Source organism: Hyaena hyaena, unplaced genomic scaffold (genome assembly GCF_003009895.1).
Source record: "Hyaena hyaena isolate Hyena2069 unplaced genomic scaffold, ASM300989v1 scaffold_683, whole genome shotgun sequence".
NCBI lineage: Eukaryota > Metazoa > Chordata > Mammalia > Carnivora > Hyaenidae > Hyaena > Hyaena hyaena.
Window position 1 is genome coordinate 843,916 of NW_024081314.1, and position 16,834 is coordinate 860,749.

General features: G+C 35.2%; 1 protein-coding gene and 1 long non-coding RNA gene across 2 annotated transcripts in view; one reads left to right on the top strand and one right to left on the bottom strand.

Annotated features, from left to right (window-relative positions):
* MAP4K5 (mitogen-activated protein kinase kinase kinase kinase 5) overlaps positions 1-16,834 on the bottom strand; it is a 109,907-nt gene that overhangs the window by 10,935 nt on the left and 82,138 nt on the right. The window contains exons 15-27 of the mRNA XM_039217336.1: positions 15,973-16,040; positions 14,599-14,641; positions 14,021-14,174; positions 13,006-13,103; positions 12,772-12,813; positions 11,803-11,887; positions 8,476-8,555; positions 8,125-8,185; positions 4,896-4,898; positions 4,686-4,800; positions 4,245-4,303; positions 2,025-2,128; positions 1,441-1,618 (exon numbers count right to left, since the gene is read on the bottom strand). Of these exons, the coding sequence (XP_039073267.1) occupies positions 1,441-1,618; positions 2,025-2,128; positions 4,245-4,303; positions 4,686-4,800; positions 4,896-4,898; positions 8,125-8,185; positions 8,476-8,555; positions 11,803-11,887; positions 12,772-12,813; positions 13,006-13,103; positions 14,021-14,174; positions 14,599-14,641; positions 15,973-16,040 (1,090 nt within the window). The remainder of the gene's footprint in view (positions 1-1,440; positions 1,619-2,024; positions 2,129-4,244; positions 4,304-4,685; positions 4,801-4,895; positions 4,899-8,124; positions 8,186-8,475; positions 8,556-11,802; positions 11,888-12,771; positions 12,814-13,005; positions 13,104-14,020; positions 14,175-14,598; positions 14,642-15,972; positions 16,041-16,834) is intronic.
* On the top strand, positions 632-16,572 carry LOC120220273. Its single transcript, XR_005525508.1, has 3 exons — positions 632-816; positions 4,453-4,455; positions 16,560-16,572. It is a non-coding gene; the product is annotated as an uncharacterized LOC120220273 (long non-coding RNA).

Here is a 16,834-nt window from a genome sequence, read left to right on the forward strand (position 1 = left end):
TTAAAAACTGCATATTTGACACAAACACAAAATTTTACATATTATTTTGGGGTGTTTGTGGACCTTCCAAATCCCATACAAAGAGAAGTATAGCTACAGAACTGATAAACTGTTGGTTCCTCAGGCAACACTCCAATTTTTTTTTCTCAGTAAATCTATATACATGCATTTATTCAGCAAATATTTACTTAGTGCTGATAACAGATAAAGGCCATCTACGGAGATAAAGATACTACAATAATAAATCAGACTAAAACTGAAGAGAGTCTTAGTACAGCAGTTCACTTTAGCTGTTACAACTGTTGCCAATTCAAGGCCTGACCTCAAAAATGAATACAGACCGGAGGTAGATTAACAATCATTTGCAAAAATGGAGAAGCCTATGTAATAGAAGGACAATCTCTGCTAGGGGGTGATTTGAATGATTACCCTTAAGCAGAGTTCAGGCTCTCTCTCAGAAAGCAATTTGGGGTCTTAATTTTAGCCTAGGCTATGTTAAAAGTGGGTAGAATAGTACCCTCAAGACATTAAAAACCCAAGCAACAAAAAAACCCCTCAACCCCCCCCCCACAAATTCACAAGAGGACTGTCTACCCCTGAGCAAGGCAACCTCTTAATATATCATATAGAAGAAAGTGCATGCAAACACATATTAGATAACTGTATGAAATGACATGCTCTTCTTCTTGCAGTCCTTATGGGGTTGTGTGCAGGAGTTAAATCTATGTAATTTGCTTAGGGCTTTGAAGGCCAGCCTTGGCTGTGCGACTCACAGCCAATATCACTGCAGGTCACCTATTAATGCACCTAATCGGAGTATACTATTATTATACTAACCATTAAAAAAATTAAACAGGGCTATCTGCCAAAAATGATCTTGGTTTTTAAATAAACTGATCTATAACCCTTCTTTTTAGCAGTAACTACATAATAGTTTGTTTGGGCTGCTTATGTTTCAGGATAATAAAACAATGTCATTTTCATCTTTCTGTCAGCTATTTCCCTGTATCTTTAAATGGTAAAGCTTGGAGATCACACATGAGAAGCTTCTAGTCAAGTCTGAAAAGCACCTCAACTTCACGATTCTAGGAAGTAGGGGCAGAAGGGTGGGGCACTGATAGGAACAAAGCTAAATCTCTTTGCTTGAGAAGCTGATAAAATTTTAAAAGTATCTTAGAATATTTATTAAGTTCAAAAATTAACTGGTAACATTTTAAGACCTTTATATGTCAGGAATCATTAAACTCTGTCTTGGTAAAATAATTTGTATCAATAGCCTCAGGCAAATAGAGATCATAAATTATATGTACCTGTTGCTCTGGGTTTACCTGGGAAAGAAACTAGGTTGACTTTCTGAACCAGCCCATGATAACTGAGCTTATTCTGCTTCTTTTATATTCATGTTTTAATATAAGGTTAAAAACACTTAAAAACACTTACCTGCGCCAATTTCTGTAAACCATGAAGATGCAGAGTTCAAATTGATTGTCTCAAACTGAACAACCTGATTGGACTCGGTGCCCTTGCTAATAGCTACACAGACCATAGGGTATTCCTGTTCTGGTATTACCAGCATTTCAAAAACATTCAAAGGACTTGGCAAAGGAAAATCAAAGTGCTGCAAAAAAAAAAACCACAAAAAACACAGAAGTATAATTTAGAAACAAGCTCCCCATTCGTACTATTGAATAAAGCCAAAAAAAGACTTTCATTTTCTCCTTGATTGATCTACTTCAAAAAAAAAAAAAGGACTACCTCTAACATGATCATGATAAGGATGAGTTTTCTATAAAATAGTTTTAGAGAATCAGCCATATTCACCTTTATGGTTGTGATGCTTCTGTAAGTTTATTAACATAAGTTAGAGAGGAAATCTCAACAAGAATGCAAGAACCCATAAGCCAAATAAACACCTATAAATAACTATAAATGTGCTGACCCTAAATAGCAGCACTGAGACCTTATACTCTAAGCTTCAGTTACACACTAGTGCTTTCTGAAGAACACTACAAAGTAATATGTACCTTTATCAACATGAACTTCTGCATAGGCTCATACCACTGAAGTAAAACAATTCCAGACTGTAAAGCTCCACAGAGGTATTTATGTCCTGTGTAAGGGTTTCTGACTGGAAAGAAACAAAGCAAAACAGATATAACCAAAACACTGACTACCTTGATGTGAAAACATAATTAGTTTAGTTAATTAAAAGTAACAATTGAGCTATGCTAATCTAAGAGCTAACTCAACTTTCTTTATAAGGGAGGGATGATATATGGGGAAACAATGAAATGTGGCCTGCCACTGATACCACAATACGGAGGAAGAAGCTATTTTAAGTGATAATTTAGCTGGTGAAGGAAAATCATTGTTTCTATTTACCAGGGTGATAAGAGTAAGTAAAGAAAGATGATGTCTTTTCTTCTGGCTTTTGTTACTCTTTCCTTTTCACTTTCTTATCTCAATTTTAAAGTATACACATTTACTTTTAAACGTCTTCAGTAGACTAGGTTGTTAAACATAGAAACTATCTAAAAGGACAATATTTTAAGCATCAAAACACCCAAACCAGTATGCCACCTAAAGGGAGCTTTTTTTTTTTAAGTAAACTGACTGAAAGAGAAGGTCTAGGAAGCAACCGAAATCTAGGACTGCATCCTTGGTATAGTAGTTTACAGTTGTCTACTTAAGACAAGATGAAAACTTGTGTTACTAGTTTACTAGTTTTCTACCTTTTATATTTTCCTAAAGATGTAACTTTCTTGACTCAAATCTACAAAAACTCATATTGGCCTGTCCTTCTAATTTGACTCGCATTAACGATGATATATATATTGATTACAAGAGCAGTTATTTGCAATAAGCTCTACCTTAATATATTTGAGTTTATGTTTTAGATTATAAACTTCTAGACCTTTCTTGAGTCATAGATCTTGGGAATCTGATCATAGATATGGACCTGATTCTACCTAGAAAATGCTCATGAAATTTGTTTATAATGAGGAACACATGCTATGGAACTATACAGCATGAAGATCAATGAATACACTCCCCGCTTCAACAAACAGAATTAAACAGGAAGTTATGAGCCCAGGATCTGAAATCACAGACCGGGTCTGATCCCAGGTATCTGGGTATCTGACCCAGGTATCATGGGGTTGTTTGAAGGGTTAAATGAGATAAGTTAATTATACAGTACAGAATTTAACCTTGCTCCAAAAGAGGTCTAGCCTGTGCCCTCGCCCCCCTTTTGGAAGGTAATCTCTAAGCCTCAGGAGAATGTCATGTCTGATAAGAGTGTCTTTGTTTGCCTGGGGCCTTGGGTCAATGAATCGTCTCAACACTATGATTTAGAGTGGAGGCTTGCAACACTGGACATTCTTAGGGTGAAGGACAGTCGTGCCAAAAGACTGACAATGTGATTTAGAGTAGGGGCTTTGGGTCATGCAGTATGAACTGACCATCAGAGGGACTGGATATTGAGATCAGCCATCTGGACAATAAATCATGCCTGTGTGATGGCGCCCTAATAAAAACTGTGAGTACTGACGTTGGAGTATGCTCCTTGTGGCAATGCTCCACGTGCACCATCCACATCACTGCCAGAAACGTAACACTGTCCATTACTCTATGGAGAGAAGATAACACAAGCTCTATATTTGGTACTATTCCTGGGCTTTGCCCTATGCACGTCTTCTCTTGGTGGATTTTAATCTATATCCCTACCATAACTATGAGTATAACCACTTTCAGTGAGTCCTAAGTCCTTCTAGAGAATTTTTTAACATCAGGGTGGTTTTGGAAACCCCCCAAACTTTCAACTGGTATCAGAAGTGAGGGTGGTCTTGTATAGGCTGTTCCCTCTAACTTCAGTCAGCTAAAGTCCTATAATAATGTTTGTAAAGCACTAAGCAACAGTTACATAAATGAAAGTGTTAAATAAATGGTAAGTAATAAATGATAAACTAGGATATTGGCAGAGAGACAGCCTCAGGGACTATGGTTAAAAAAACCCTAAGAACACTATGTTCTGTGAAAGCATTAGGACTATTACCTCTAAACGTTTTTATGCCATGTCCTGCCATACAGTCTTGGGGTCCAATGGCCCCTTAACTACGTTTTAGAAAGAAATATAAAGCCTACCCACCTTCCTATTTGATACTAGAGGACTCTCCATCCCCTTAAAGAATTTAAAAAATGTTCAAAGTTCTAAGCGCCCAGTTTGAAAAATAGTGTTTACTCACCTATGCAACATTTGTGGCAGCCTTTCGTATCAGGAATCTTTGTTGTTAAAGCAAACTTTCTGAAAACATAGGACAATATAAATGTACTCTACTGCAGTGGTTCCCAAACAAGATCTGTGAATTAGTTGCATCAGAACCAGTCAAGGAGCTTTAAAAAACAGTTTTGGATTCTGATCCCAAACTATCTGATTTTCTAGGACTGAGGCAGGGCGTAGGAATTTGTATTTATAATTCTTCTACAGGTGATTCTCCTGCACAGTAACTCAGTTACTGTAAGTTAAGGAAACACTGATCTTTTGAATTCCATATGAAATGCACTTTAGTGTAAAATACCTTTCAAAATTAAAACAAATGAAGTTTTTTAGTGGGCAAGGAATATTGGTTGTTATAAAAATAGACACTATGGCCCTTCACTCCCAATAGAATTAAAATATTTTGTACCTTGGTAGTATGCGGTCTGGAAACCTATGAGTTTGAATATGGGCAGCTAATCCTGGTTTTTTGGCTTGCTCAAACAAAGCTATAAGATTATGAGAGTAGAGTTGAAAGGTTTTTCCTATTAAAAAAAAAAAAAAGAGAAATATGTTACCTTTACTAGAATCTTTTACAGCAGAGAAAAAAGAATTTTCAAGCAAAAGAAAACATAATTACCTTCTAAAATAAGGAGTCCAGAAATGTTCAAAGGGCCAAGCAAAACAGAAAAACACATACAAAAAAATACACAAAAAAAAACACAAAAAAACACAACACCCAGTTAATGCCATTTTGAAGGATAATAGAGTTTTAAGAAAGCAGATAACTTGTTTTCTAATACACAAATTGGGTATGTTCTAATAGGTGTTCTGGGAAGAATATATATATAAACCTTAACGAAGCCAGCACAGAAAGAAAACTGCTAAACACTGTTGTACAGTGGACTGAGTTACAATGATGCCTAAGTGAATATTTTAGTATAACATGGAGAATTCTATAAAACTATATCACTGTATTTTTCTGGGAATAGACCTATTTGTTAATAATTTATCAAAACACCTTGGATTAAAATTAATTGTGAAGAAAGTATTAAATATAACAACAGATTAAAATACTAAGAAAAGTAAAGCAAACTAATATTAATTGCTATATATCCTTGCTATAATACAAGGGCTACAATTTCCATATAATCAAAACCATAGGTGTGTTAAGCAGGGGGAGATTCCTCATTATACATGGTATGGTACTATAACAATATAAAACAGTATTTATCATGTTACTATTAAAAAACATAAATATACAGTTGACCACTGAATACAAGTTCAAACTATGTGGGCCTACTTATATGTGGACCCTTTAAAATAAATACAGTATAGTACTGTAAATGAATTTTCTTTATGATTTTCTTAATATTTTTTCTCTAGTTTCAGAATATAGTATCCAATACATATAACATACAAAATATGTGTTAGCCAACTGTTTATGTTATCAGTAATGCTTCCAGTCAACAGTAGGCTGCTGTAGCTAAGTTCCGGAAAGTCCTACATTATATAAGGATTTTCAAGTGTACCAGAGGTCGGTGACCCTAAGCCCCCATATTTTTCAAGGGTCAAATGTATATGATATAATCTTATGCTACAGTGTTGAGTCTTATCCTCAACAAAAGTCTTTGTATTTTCTCGGAATGTAAACATTCTGCCTAATACCATACCATACCCTTCTACTGTCCACTGTCTGCTTATATACTTAGCTAGCTACCCTAGCTAGAACACACATGTAATATATACGTGTGCATATCCACACAAATACAGACCCACAGGCAGAATGTTTTCTTTTATTGAGCTCTGCTACTTACCTTCAGTCATTTTAACTAGAATATGGAAAGAGCTAATTTATAGGCTAATATTCCCCCATTTTCCTGTAGTTATTTATAAATATGTAAGTTGTACTCTCTCTGTGTGTGTTTTTAAGTTTAGTTTTTAAGTTTTAAAGTTTATTTATTTTGAGAGAGACAGTGAGCAGAAAAGAAGCAGAGAGAAAGGGAGAGAGAGCATCCCAAGCAGGCTCTGTGTTGTCAGCACAGATCCTGATGCTGGGCTCGGTCCCATGAACTGTGAAATCATGACCTAAGCCAAAATCAAGAGTCAGATGCTTAACTGAGTGAGCCACCCAGCCATCCTGTCTTTGTGTGGTTTGTAAGCTTATATCCAAAGACAGGTATGAGTAGGGAAAGAAACAGTAAGAGAGTTAGAGGAAAGTGATTTTATACATATACAATTCAGAATTGTTAAACAGAATTGGGTTTATATTCATAAACCCAAGTATTAGTAGTAATATGTTAATATTTTGGTAATAAAAATAAAAAAACTGGGGGGAAGCATGCTTAAAATCAAAGAGACTCAGTACTCTCCGAGGACTCCAGCTTTTTAGAAGTCACTGATGTGCAATCAAATAATGTGCTCTTATTAAACACTGTCATCAGCTCAAATATACAAATTTCTGAAGAATCTCTATTAGGCAACAATTAGTAGAAGAGTTTAAATTATGCACACACTTAAAATTATGAAAATTACTTTTCTTAAATAGGCCACAATTCATAATAATCTGCCTATCAGTAAGGCTGTGTATCAGCACTGATGCTTTAAAGCATAAGTAGCTAGGGGTGCCTGGGTGGCTTGAGCATCTGACTCTTGGTTTCAGCTCAGATCATTATCTTACGGTTCATGGGATCGAGCCCTGCGTTGGGTTCTGCGCTGACAGTGTGGAAACTGTGCGGAATTCTCTCACTCCCTCTCTCTCTGCCCTTCTCCCACTGTGATCTCACTCAAAATAAATAAATTTTTAAAAAAAAGTATAAGTAGCTAAAATGTACATTCAATACTGAAAAGCCTGACAGTACAGTAAATAAGAGCCAGGACATAATATTCACATATAGAGAAGAACTGAACAAAATTTAAGAAATACTAAAATAATTATTCTAAGTAGAGTAAGGAGTGGATGCTATTTTAATAGCTGATAGCATTAGGATTATTAATTAAGGGACAGAGAAATAATTAACTTTCTTGTACTCTACTATTAGAATGAAAGCAAGCAGCAAACCTCTAGGTAGTCACTTAAATCTAAAAGGTAAGAAAATAGGTTTTGGTACGTAGGAATTGGAAAAAAAAAAAAAAAGCCTAAAATACCACCTACCTGCTCCCCCCGCCCTGACTCAGAACAACCAAAAAAGAAAAAAACACAAAATCACAATCCGAATAGGCTGTTCTGGAACACGCCTGTTTGTAAGTTTTAAATTATCAGTCCAAAATGGTCCAGAATAACATGAATTTTGTCAGCACATGTTTGTGCAAGTCTTCACTGCTTACTAACAAGCACTCTGAGGACATCTCCCTTCACCCTCCCAGTAACTTCATGCGACTGCTATTGTTACCACTGTCTGCATTTCACTATTAAGAAGACTGAGGCCAACAGAGGGTTACTGTTCAAGATCACAGAGAAGGGAAGCAGCAAGATTCTCTGATTCTTTCCCTTCCACCGGTGATTCTCCATGGAAGGCACGTGGTGGTAGTGACAGTGAGGGTGGAGGAGTCTGAGTGGAAGGGGATGGCCGCAGGTGACAATCACTGGGATAGTCCTCAGATGTTTACACCCTGGGCAGGTTTGGGAAGTGCTACCTTAACTGAACACAGGGTCCTTTCTCAAAGTTTCTTTCCATTCTAAGTTTGTAGAAAACATCCACAAGTTGCAAAGTTACTACGCTACGGTTACCCAGAATAACAAATAACATTTAAAAAATAATGTTTATTAAAATTATCTTTCTCTGTGTCAACTATGCTTTAATTAAAAATATTACATTTCTCTGCTTGTCTATGGTTTATTTCTCATATTATTTTCATTAAATACATACCTGATAAAGACATTAAAGTATTATTGATAACATAGAGCCAAGTACATTTCCGTGGAAATAACTATAAAGAAAAAAAGAAGGTAATTAAAATTCTCCAGTTTTCATTCCTTTATCCTTCAACATCCAAATTCCAAGTCTAAACAGTATAAAAATAACTATTTTCTCTTTTAGTAAATTACCAAAACTTTACAGAAAAAAAATCTTGTGACGTGAGCATGTAAAGAACACCATTTCATCTCTGTAAATCTTTAATCATTAAAACTGAAGCCCATATTAACTGATTTAAAATTACAAGATTTCTTTTATTCAATATACCCACACTAATTTCTTGAGTTAAAACTTCTCAATTACCTGTTCCATCGTTGCCTCATGTAGCTCATTGAGATTCAATGTGTAAATACCATCTTCAGTTCCAAAAATAATGTACTGATCTAAAATAGTTAAGATAAATCACCAGAATTGAGTATCATTTTCTGAAATAATTGAACAAAATGTCTCTGTGCTTTAACAGTATTTAGCGTTACATGGCCACCACACATCCAAAGAAAAATTATTTTCTAAAATTCATGCCATCTTCTTTACTTTCTTCTCCAATTCTTATTTTTAAAAGCAGATATAGTCTCTGTTACTCATTCACTCTGGCTTTATCTTATATAATCCTTCCTTTCAATATAATTGTCATGTCTTAAGATTTTTCAATATAACGATGCAATTTTGCCAGATGTTGCAAATACTCTTTGAAGGACACTATAAATGAAATAGAAATTATAAATCATGACACACCAGAAATGATGAGCACACCTAGTGTCCAGATATTGGTTCCTAAATATACTACTTTCCACTAAAAAGAGCCAGGGAGGGCTGCTTGGAGAAAAGATGGATTCCAATTCTGGGGCAAGGAAAGAGTAAGATGAGTCCTGAAACCATGCTGTGTCAGAAAGGTAGGAAGTGATCAAATATTAAACAAAAGAACATAGGAACTCCCACTGCTCAAAAATTCCGGGACAGGGGCACCTGGGTGGCTCAGTTGGTTAAGCACCGACTTCAGCTCAGGTCACGATCTTACGGTTCGTGAGTTCAAGCCCCGTGTTGGGCTCGGTGCTGACAGCTCAGAGCCTGCAGCCTATTTTGGATTCTATCTCCCACTCTCTCTTTGCCCCTCTCCTGTTCATGCTCTGTCTGTCTCTCTCACACAAAAATAAAATAAATGTCAAAAAAATGTTTTAAAAAATTCTGGGGCAATTTAAGTTCTAAAATAAATAATAATAGTGACAGATCATATCTCACTGAATAAAAAATAATTCAGAAGTTCAAACTAAAAAAGTACACAAATAAATGGGAAAGAAGGGAAACTGTCCATAGATGTCAGCAGATTGTCAAGACCATCAACAAATGCTAAAACCAGTTGGTAAAAGTCTGATGGACAAGAGGATACTTACACAGTCTCAATGTATTCCGTACTACTTATTAATTAGCTTAGGATATCAAGTAATTACAAATTAATTAAAAAGGGAAAAATAGTCAGTTGACAATGGAGAAAGCTAGTGAACACCACCTTAACCAGATGGTCAATGTTAATATCCTAGTGTCTGGACAAGCTGAGAGCATGTACCTTCTGATATGATGCACTAAGAAGAGCACAACTCTTTCAGACTCCCACCGAAAACGCAGTATTTGATCTAAGTATGAGGACTCATCAGACAAACCCAAATTAAGGGTCATTCTACAAAATAAATATCTTCAAAAAGTCAAGATCAAGAGAGACAAGGAAAGGTTGAGGAATTGTTCCAGACTAGAGGAGACTGAAGAGATGTGGTAGCTAAATGAAACCTGTGATCTTGAATTGGATGTTGTTGGACTGGGGAAAAAAGAAGGGGGAGGACAATAAAGAATATTATTGAGATAATAATTTAAATATGGACTGTGAGGTCACTATACTTCAATTAAAAAGGAAATAAATATGGACTGTGTATTAAATCAATGATAAATTTCCTGATCTTCGTAATTGTACTGTGGGTATATAAGAGAGGATTCTTGTTCCTAGGAAATACAGAATGAAATATACAGAATCACTCTCAAGTAATTCAGAAAAAAATGCACATATAGATAAATAATAAAAATAACTGTCGATTCTGAGTACAGAGGAGTTTCTTACACTATTTTTCTAACTTTTCTGTTAGGCCTGAAATTATATCAAAATAAAAAGTTACAAACACACACACAAAAATTGTTTACTGATAAAAATTTTTTTCTGTTATATGTCTAACAAAAGCAGATAATTACAGGACTTGTCTGTATTACTATGTTAAGGTGGAAACACATTTCCCCAACACCCTTTACTGCCTACTCTGTTTGCTAACTGCCAGACACTCAGGTAGGCAGGCTTTTTCCTTCCTTGCAATAAGGTAAGTAGTAAGAGTATTTATATTATAAAATGATCACACTGAGAACCAGAGGTGTAAGTTTCTTTCTCACGTCACATAGTAATGACAGAGCAGGAATTCAAACCCAGATCTATTTGATTCCAAATTTTTACCTCTATGTATTAGGTTTCCTCACTTCAAAAACATATAGTATAAATTTTAAAAAATAAATTTTGTTATTTTGCCATCACTTCAGATTTACAAAAAAGTTTTAAGAGTACAGAGAATTCCTGAATATCCTTCACACAGATTCCACAAATATTAACATTTACTACTGTTGCTTTATCCTTTTTTCACTCTACATACACACATTTTTTCCCCTGAACTGTTTAAGTTACAAACACAATGCCCCTTTTTTCCTAAATATTTCAGAGTGCACCTCTCAAAAAACAAAAACAAAAACAAAGTGTTATAAAATGATCACAGTACAATGATCAAAATCAGGAAATTAACACTGAAACAATACTATTATCTAATCCAATGACTTCATTGATTGAGATTATCAATCATCCCAGTATTCCCCCCTTTTTTTTTTACAAATAGTTTATTGTCAAATTAGTTTGCACATAATACCCAGTGCTCATCCCCACGAGTGCCCTCCTCCATGCCCATCCCCCCCCCCCACATCCATCAGTTCTCAGTTTTTGTCAGCATTCAAGAGTCTCTCATGGTTTGCCTCTCTCCATTTCCCCCACCATTTCCCCCCTTCTTCCCCACCTTGTTTCTCAGTTAAGTTCCTCCTTTTTTAGTGAAGAGAAAATCCCTAATTATGGTTGCAATCACTTGTGCCATGTCTTCAGTCTCCTTTAATCAGAACAGTTTCTGTATACCTTTAAATTCTAAAAGCTTAAACCAAAACTCTTATCTACCTATTTAGGCTGTTGCAAGTGTCTATGCTGTTTAGTCTCTGAAGTCATATTTTTAAACAACCTCAGTTCACTGACCAGAAATATCCTTTCCCATAATAAATATTTTTTCAAAGGTGTATAAAAAGGTTCAGAAATTTTAGGGGCACCTGGGTGGCTCAGTCTGTTGAGTGCCCAACTCTTGATTTCAGCTCAGGTCAAGAAGGTGCAGTTCATGAGACTGAGCCCCGTGTCGGACTCTGCGCTGACAGTGTGGAGCCTGCTTGGAGTTCTCTCTCTCCCTTTCTCCCTGGCCCTCCCCAGCTCACACGCCCCTGCATTTACATGTACAAGGGTCTCTTTCTCTCTCTCTCAAAATAAACATTAAAAAAAAAGTTCAGAAATTTTACCTTTTGTATCAGGATGTATCCAGGATGTTGCACAATTAATTTTCAAAGGGCAGCCATCAAAAACTTTAGAAAAACATGCTCCCATCTTATTTATAAAGAAAGAAATGTTGACTTATTTGATTATGTAATTTTATATATTCTTAGAAAGCAGCTAAGAGTACAAAATGCTAAACTCGCTCTTATTTGCATATGTTTATGGTTTCATTACCAAACAAAATTCGTATTTTGATATCATTTAACTCCTTCTACCAAGAGAGTCTCCTACTGTTGCCTTGTGTAATTCACTATTTCAGGGCAAAAAAAACAAATTTACCAAAACATCTACACATGTCAGTAATATATTTTAGGAATTTTAAGTCACCACTTATCTTTAGGACTAACATATAATAATGTGAAATAATGGATGATATTACTGAGCAACATCATAGTGATTATAATTATACTGTAACTCCATAACAATGAAACAGACAAAAAGACTACTATTTACATTACATATTAGGCTTTTACTGAAGAAAAAGGTACAATTTATAAAGCATCCCATTCATATGATTGGCTGAACCACCTTGAAGAGCCAGAGAACAAACATTTAAGATAAGCTTTCCAGTTTACTGTGTGTAGTTCAATGTGAAAGTGGCTTCAGGGATAGAAAGGTATTTAACCCCTATAATCAAAGGACACAGTACTATTTATTATCATTATCACATTAAAGTTAAACTGGTCTTTGAAGGTTAATCTGAGAACCCAGCTGCTATATAATATGCAAAACGTGAAACTCTCCAAGTTCTAACCAGGTCACTCACATTAGGGTACATGATTTGATTCATGGTGTATTAAAATGCATTTAATGCCTTTGTATTTTACGAATCCTTCCTCTCAACAGCTCAAGATACTTGACAGCAAATAAAAAATCTACTGCTGCTTCTAAAGAGATGAAAATTGGCAAGTGGTTCACATAAAAATATTCCTTACCAGTACTTTTGGGGTGGGTGGAAGGCCATTGATGGCTGGTTTCTGTGGGAAAAATAATTTTTATTGCTATAAGACTTCTTAAGCCTTAAAAAAAAACCCTATACATTTGGAAATTCATTTATTCAATTCTTGAACTAAAGAGACTATGCCCCCGGCCCACCAAAACAGACACTGCCTGTATATGATAAACATGGTAATAGTTACAACTAATCACCAAATGCCTGTTATACCTACCGGGAAATCTCGTTTGTCCTTTTTCCGTGGTAACTGGGGTGCTTGTGCTGATCCTTCTGTGTTTTCACTAATTAGTTTTGAAATACCATCACCATTTCCTAAAATGAATCATGGTTAAAAGCTGAATGAACATACAAATAAGTACCTTCCTTGAAAAATAATTTTCCCTTTCCCCCAACACTTGTTTTCCATTTGGGTGATCCTTTACTGGGAAATATTCTCTACTGGCATATGAGTTAGAATGTCTTCAGTGCCTTTTTCTAGATTCAACAGAGGTAGGACTGCATCTTTAGCAGTGGCTTAATCCATGTAAACAACAAATGTCTTTCCATACTGTAAAGAAAACAAAATCCGATATTCAGATATTCAGGCCTGAATATCAAGCCTGATATTCAAGGCCTTTCATAATTGAACTTCAATCTACCTTTTTAGTCCTATCTCCTAGTATACACTTTTCAAAAGCTCACACTTCTCCCATACTAGAGTATACTTCCAACACAATCCAGGTTTTCATGCTTCAGTGCATTTTTTCATTCTTTCTTGCTTATCAGGCATGCCTGTCAGCACTGGCTCCCCCTAATGAAGGACCCATCCACTTTAATGCTCTGCAAGCCTGCCTCTCTCCCTCTAATCCCTATCCTTATCTTCCTGAAAAACCTCTCATCTTCTATTACATATAGTTAATTATTGTATGAGACACTTATACAAGCTGTCTTGTCTAATGTTACAGGTACCCGCAGGGTATAACTTCTGCTACAGGTCCTGAACTTCTGGAGGGCAGGAACATCGATTTATCATTCTTAGACCTATCATATTTACTTGGACTGGATCTATTCACAGCTCCGCCCATGTGAAATTTTAAAGTAACTTCAGAAAGCTTTAAACAGTTAAAAGATTGACCAAAGACAGTCTTTAAAATATGAAAATGGCTTTCTGTTCAGTTTTCACTTTTATTTACCCAGATCACAGTATCTAGCTGTATGCACTCCAGGACTGCTCACACTGCTAGCCATACCAATAGAGGATGTCTCAGCTATGGGACCACAACTTGGGCTGCTCTGTCTTCTGAGAAACTGGGGAGCTCTGTGCTCTGAATCAGGGCAACGTTTTACAGTTGCTGATTTTTCTTCATCTAGGAGGCTGTCTTCAGGGTAGCTGTTTATCCTTGGCTGCAATAAGAAGATACAAAAGTACTTTAATAAATTTGGATACAGAACAGTAACACTTCATTACCATTACACACCAAAGACTTCAGGGGGTGGGGAGGTAGGTGTTTTGTTCTTTTTGCTATGTAATTCAATTTACTGGGCTAAGTAAGCAAAATAAACAAGAGCTGAATTACTGTCCCAACACAACTAAGAGATTGCTATGTGATTTTTTAATCACCCCTAAGCCAAAACTGATATAATTTTAAATGGATGAAATTATATAAACAATCCATAAAGTATTTAATAAGTAGGAACAAGCAAGGACTTAATGAAGTAAACTGTATATATTTAAAGCATATTTAAGACAATTTTGAACAAATTCAATAAAATTATTTTAAATTATTTTGTTATTAAAAAGAAGATTAAAAAAATTTAAGTAGCTTACCTTAGGAGGTAGGGGAGGTGGTACTGCACGTTTTGAGGTTGATCTAACATAAGGAGAAAAATGCAATTCAGATGGTAGTAAGTGTAACATAAAACAGAGACTCTACTAAGTGTGCATTAAAATATATTTATATTCTTTAGATCATGATGAGGAGTATTTTTAAAGCCTACAGAAAGACCTAAGACTTCATTGTGTCAAACTGTATTAGTAGGACTATAAAACAGATTTTTATAAAATGAATACAAAGTCTTTTTACTTTATGATTATGCTTTGCATATTTAGTATGTAATAAAAATTCAACTTAGTAAAAAACAGATTCCAAATTTTAGAGCTGGAAGCCACTGTGAATCATAGATTCAAGTGGCTATATCATTAAACTCTTTTTGCTACCCCAAGTGGGGTCCATAGATCAACAATATTGGCATTACCTTGAAATTACATATGTACCGTCAAGACCTATGAAATGAGAACCTTCAGGTGATCCTCCAGGCACATCACAGCTTGAGAATCACTGATCTAGCTCACTGGTTCTATATACTTATCTACAGTTATTACAATCAATTAGGAAGCTTTTTAGGATTCTTAGAGTCCAGTCCCAAAGACCGTGTTCTACTACAGGGGTTGGCAAACTTTTTCTGTAAAGGGCCAGATAGTAGTAAATATTATAAACTTCAGTGTATACAGTGGTCACAACTCTTGACTCCTTTTGTTAAAGCAGCCGTAGGTAATATATAACTAATAAGCATGGCTGTGTCTTAACGAACCTTCTTCATGGACGCTGAAATGTTCATATAATTTTCTCACATATAACAAAATATCACTCTTCTTTATTAAAAAATCTAAATACCATTTTAGTTTGTGGACTGTAGAAAACATAGGCAGTGGGCCAAATATGACTTACAGGTCATAGTTTGCCAACCCCAGATTTATAAGCTGAATGTTGGGGCCACAGAGATCTGGACTTCCAAAGACCTCTACCTCTCCAGGCACTGCAGTGTACACACTTGGAACATCTAGACCGGCCCTGTAACTTACTTGTTGAGGGAAGACAGGTCTATAACATAGAGTAACTATACTGCAGAAGCGATTTGGGGTTTTCTGACTCTGACAGCATTTTTTCCCATGACATTATGTACCTCATCTTTCAGTAAATTAACAACACACATACTAAGTTCAATTTAAAGAAGAAAACCTTAGTGATGAACACATAATGCCTTTTGGTAACTAAAAAGTCAGAAGTTTTACACTGATGGGACGCATAGCACAATTTTTTTAAGAATCAAAATTAAAATTTATTAGAATAAATTGCTCCTTCCCAATACTGTTCGTATATAATCAAGTAAAACATAGTTATTAAATTAACAAACAACTTACTTGCCAGTATTTGCACCATCAACAAAAGGATTCCACTGTAATACAAAGTTTGGGTCTGATGACACTCCCTGTGAAGGTAAAAATAGTTTAAAATGTTCCCTTATAATATTTGATTCAAGATAATATTCAGTGTCATGATTGTTAATCATCTTGGCTTTCAATCAGTTTTTTCATCTCCAGTTAGATTTGCTGTCATTTGACATATTTAGGTGAATGACTCACTATGAGTTGAGTTAAACTTAAGAAATTCCATAAACATACTGAATATAGTTTCAATGTGACAAGCCCTCTTTACCAATGCTAGTATATTGCAAGTAAACAGAAAAACATAACACTGAATTATCTGCATCACTAATCCATTAGTGTGGAAAACATCATATTATTAAATTATCATTAACTTATTGGTGCTACTATTTTTTCCCACTGGCATGGAAACTGAGAATCATGTATATAGCAATATATACAGTAAGAAGAACACTGCTTCCAAATGTTAAAAATGAAGAGATCCATTAACAGAAGGCAGTTACTCTAAAAATAATACTTTGTACCAAGCTTAAAAATAAAGTAAATGTTAAAATAACATCTAGGCAACTCTAACAATACCTTGCTCTATTTATTACTTTTTTCCTTTTAGATAAGAAAAGGTTTAATTAAATAGTAACCTCAAAATATAAGAGCAATGGTTAAAAAAGAAGCTATATTAAATAAATACTAAAAACAGTAAAGTAAATGCAAAATATACTACAAACCTAACAGAGTCAATAAGAAAAAAGATCCTGAGAGCTTAAAGCTAAACATCAAATTCCATATATTTCATAACTTCATGGAATTCCTTCAAAAGACTCACAAGGGTCAAAATGAA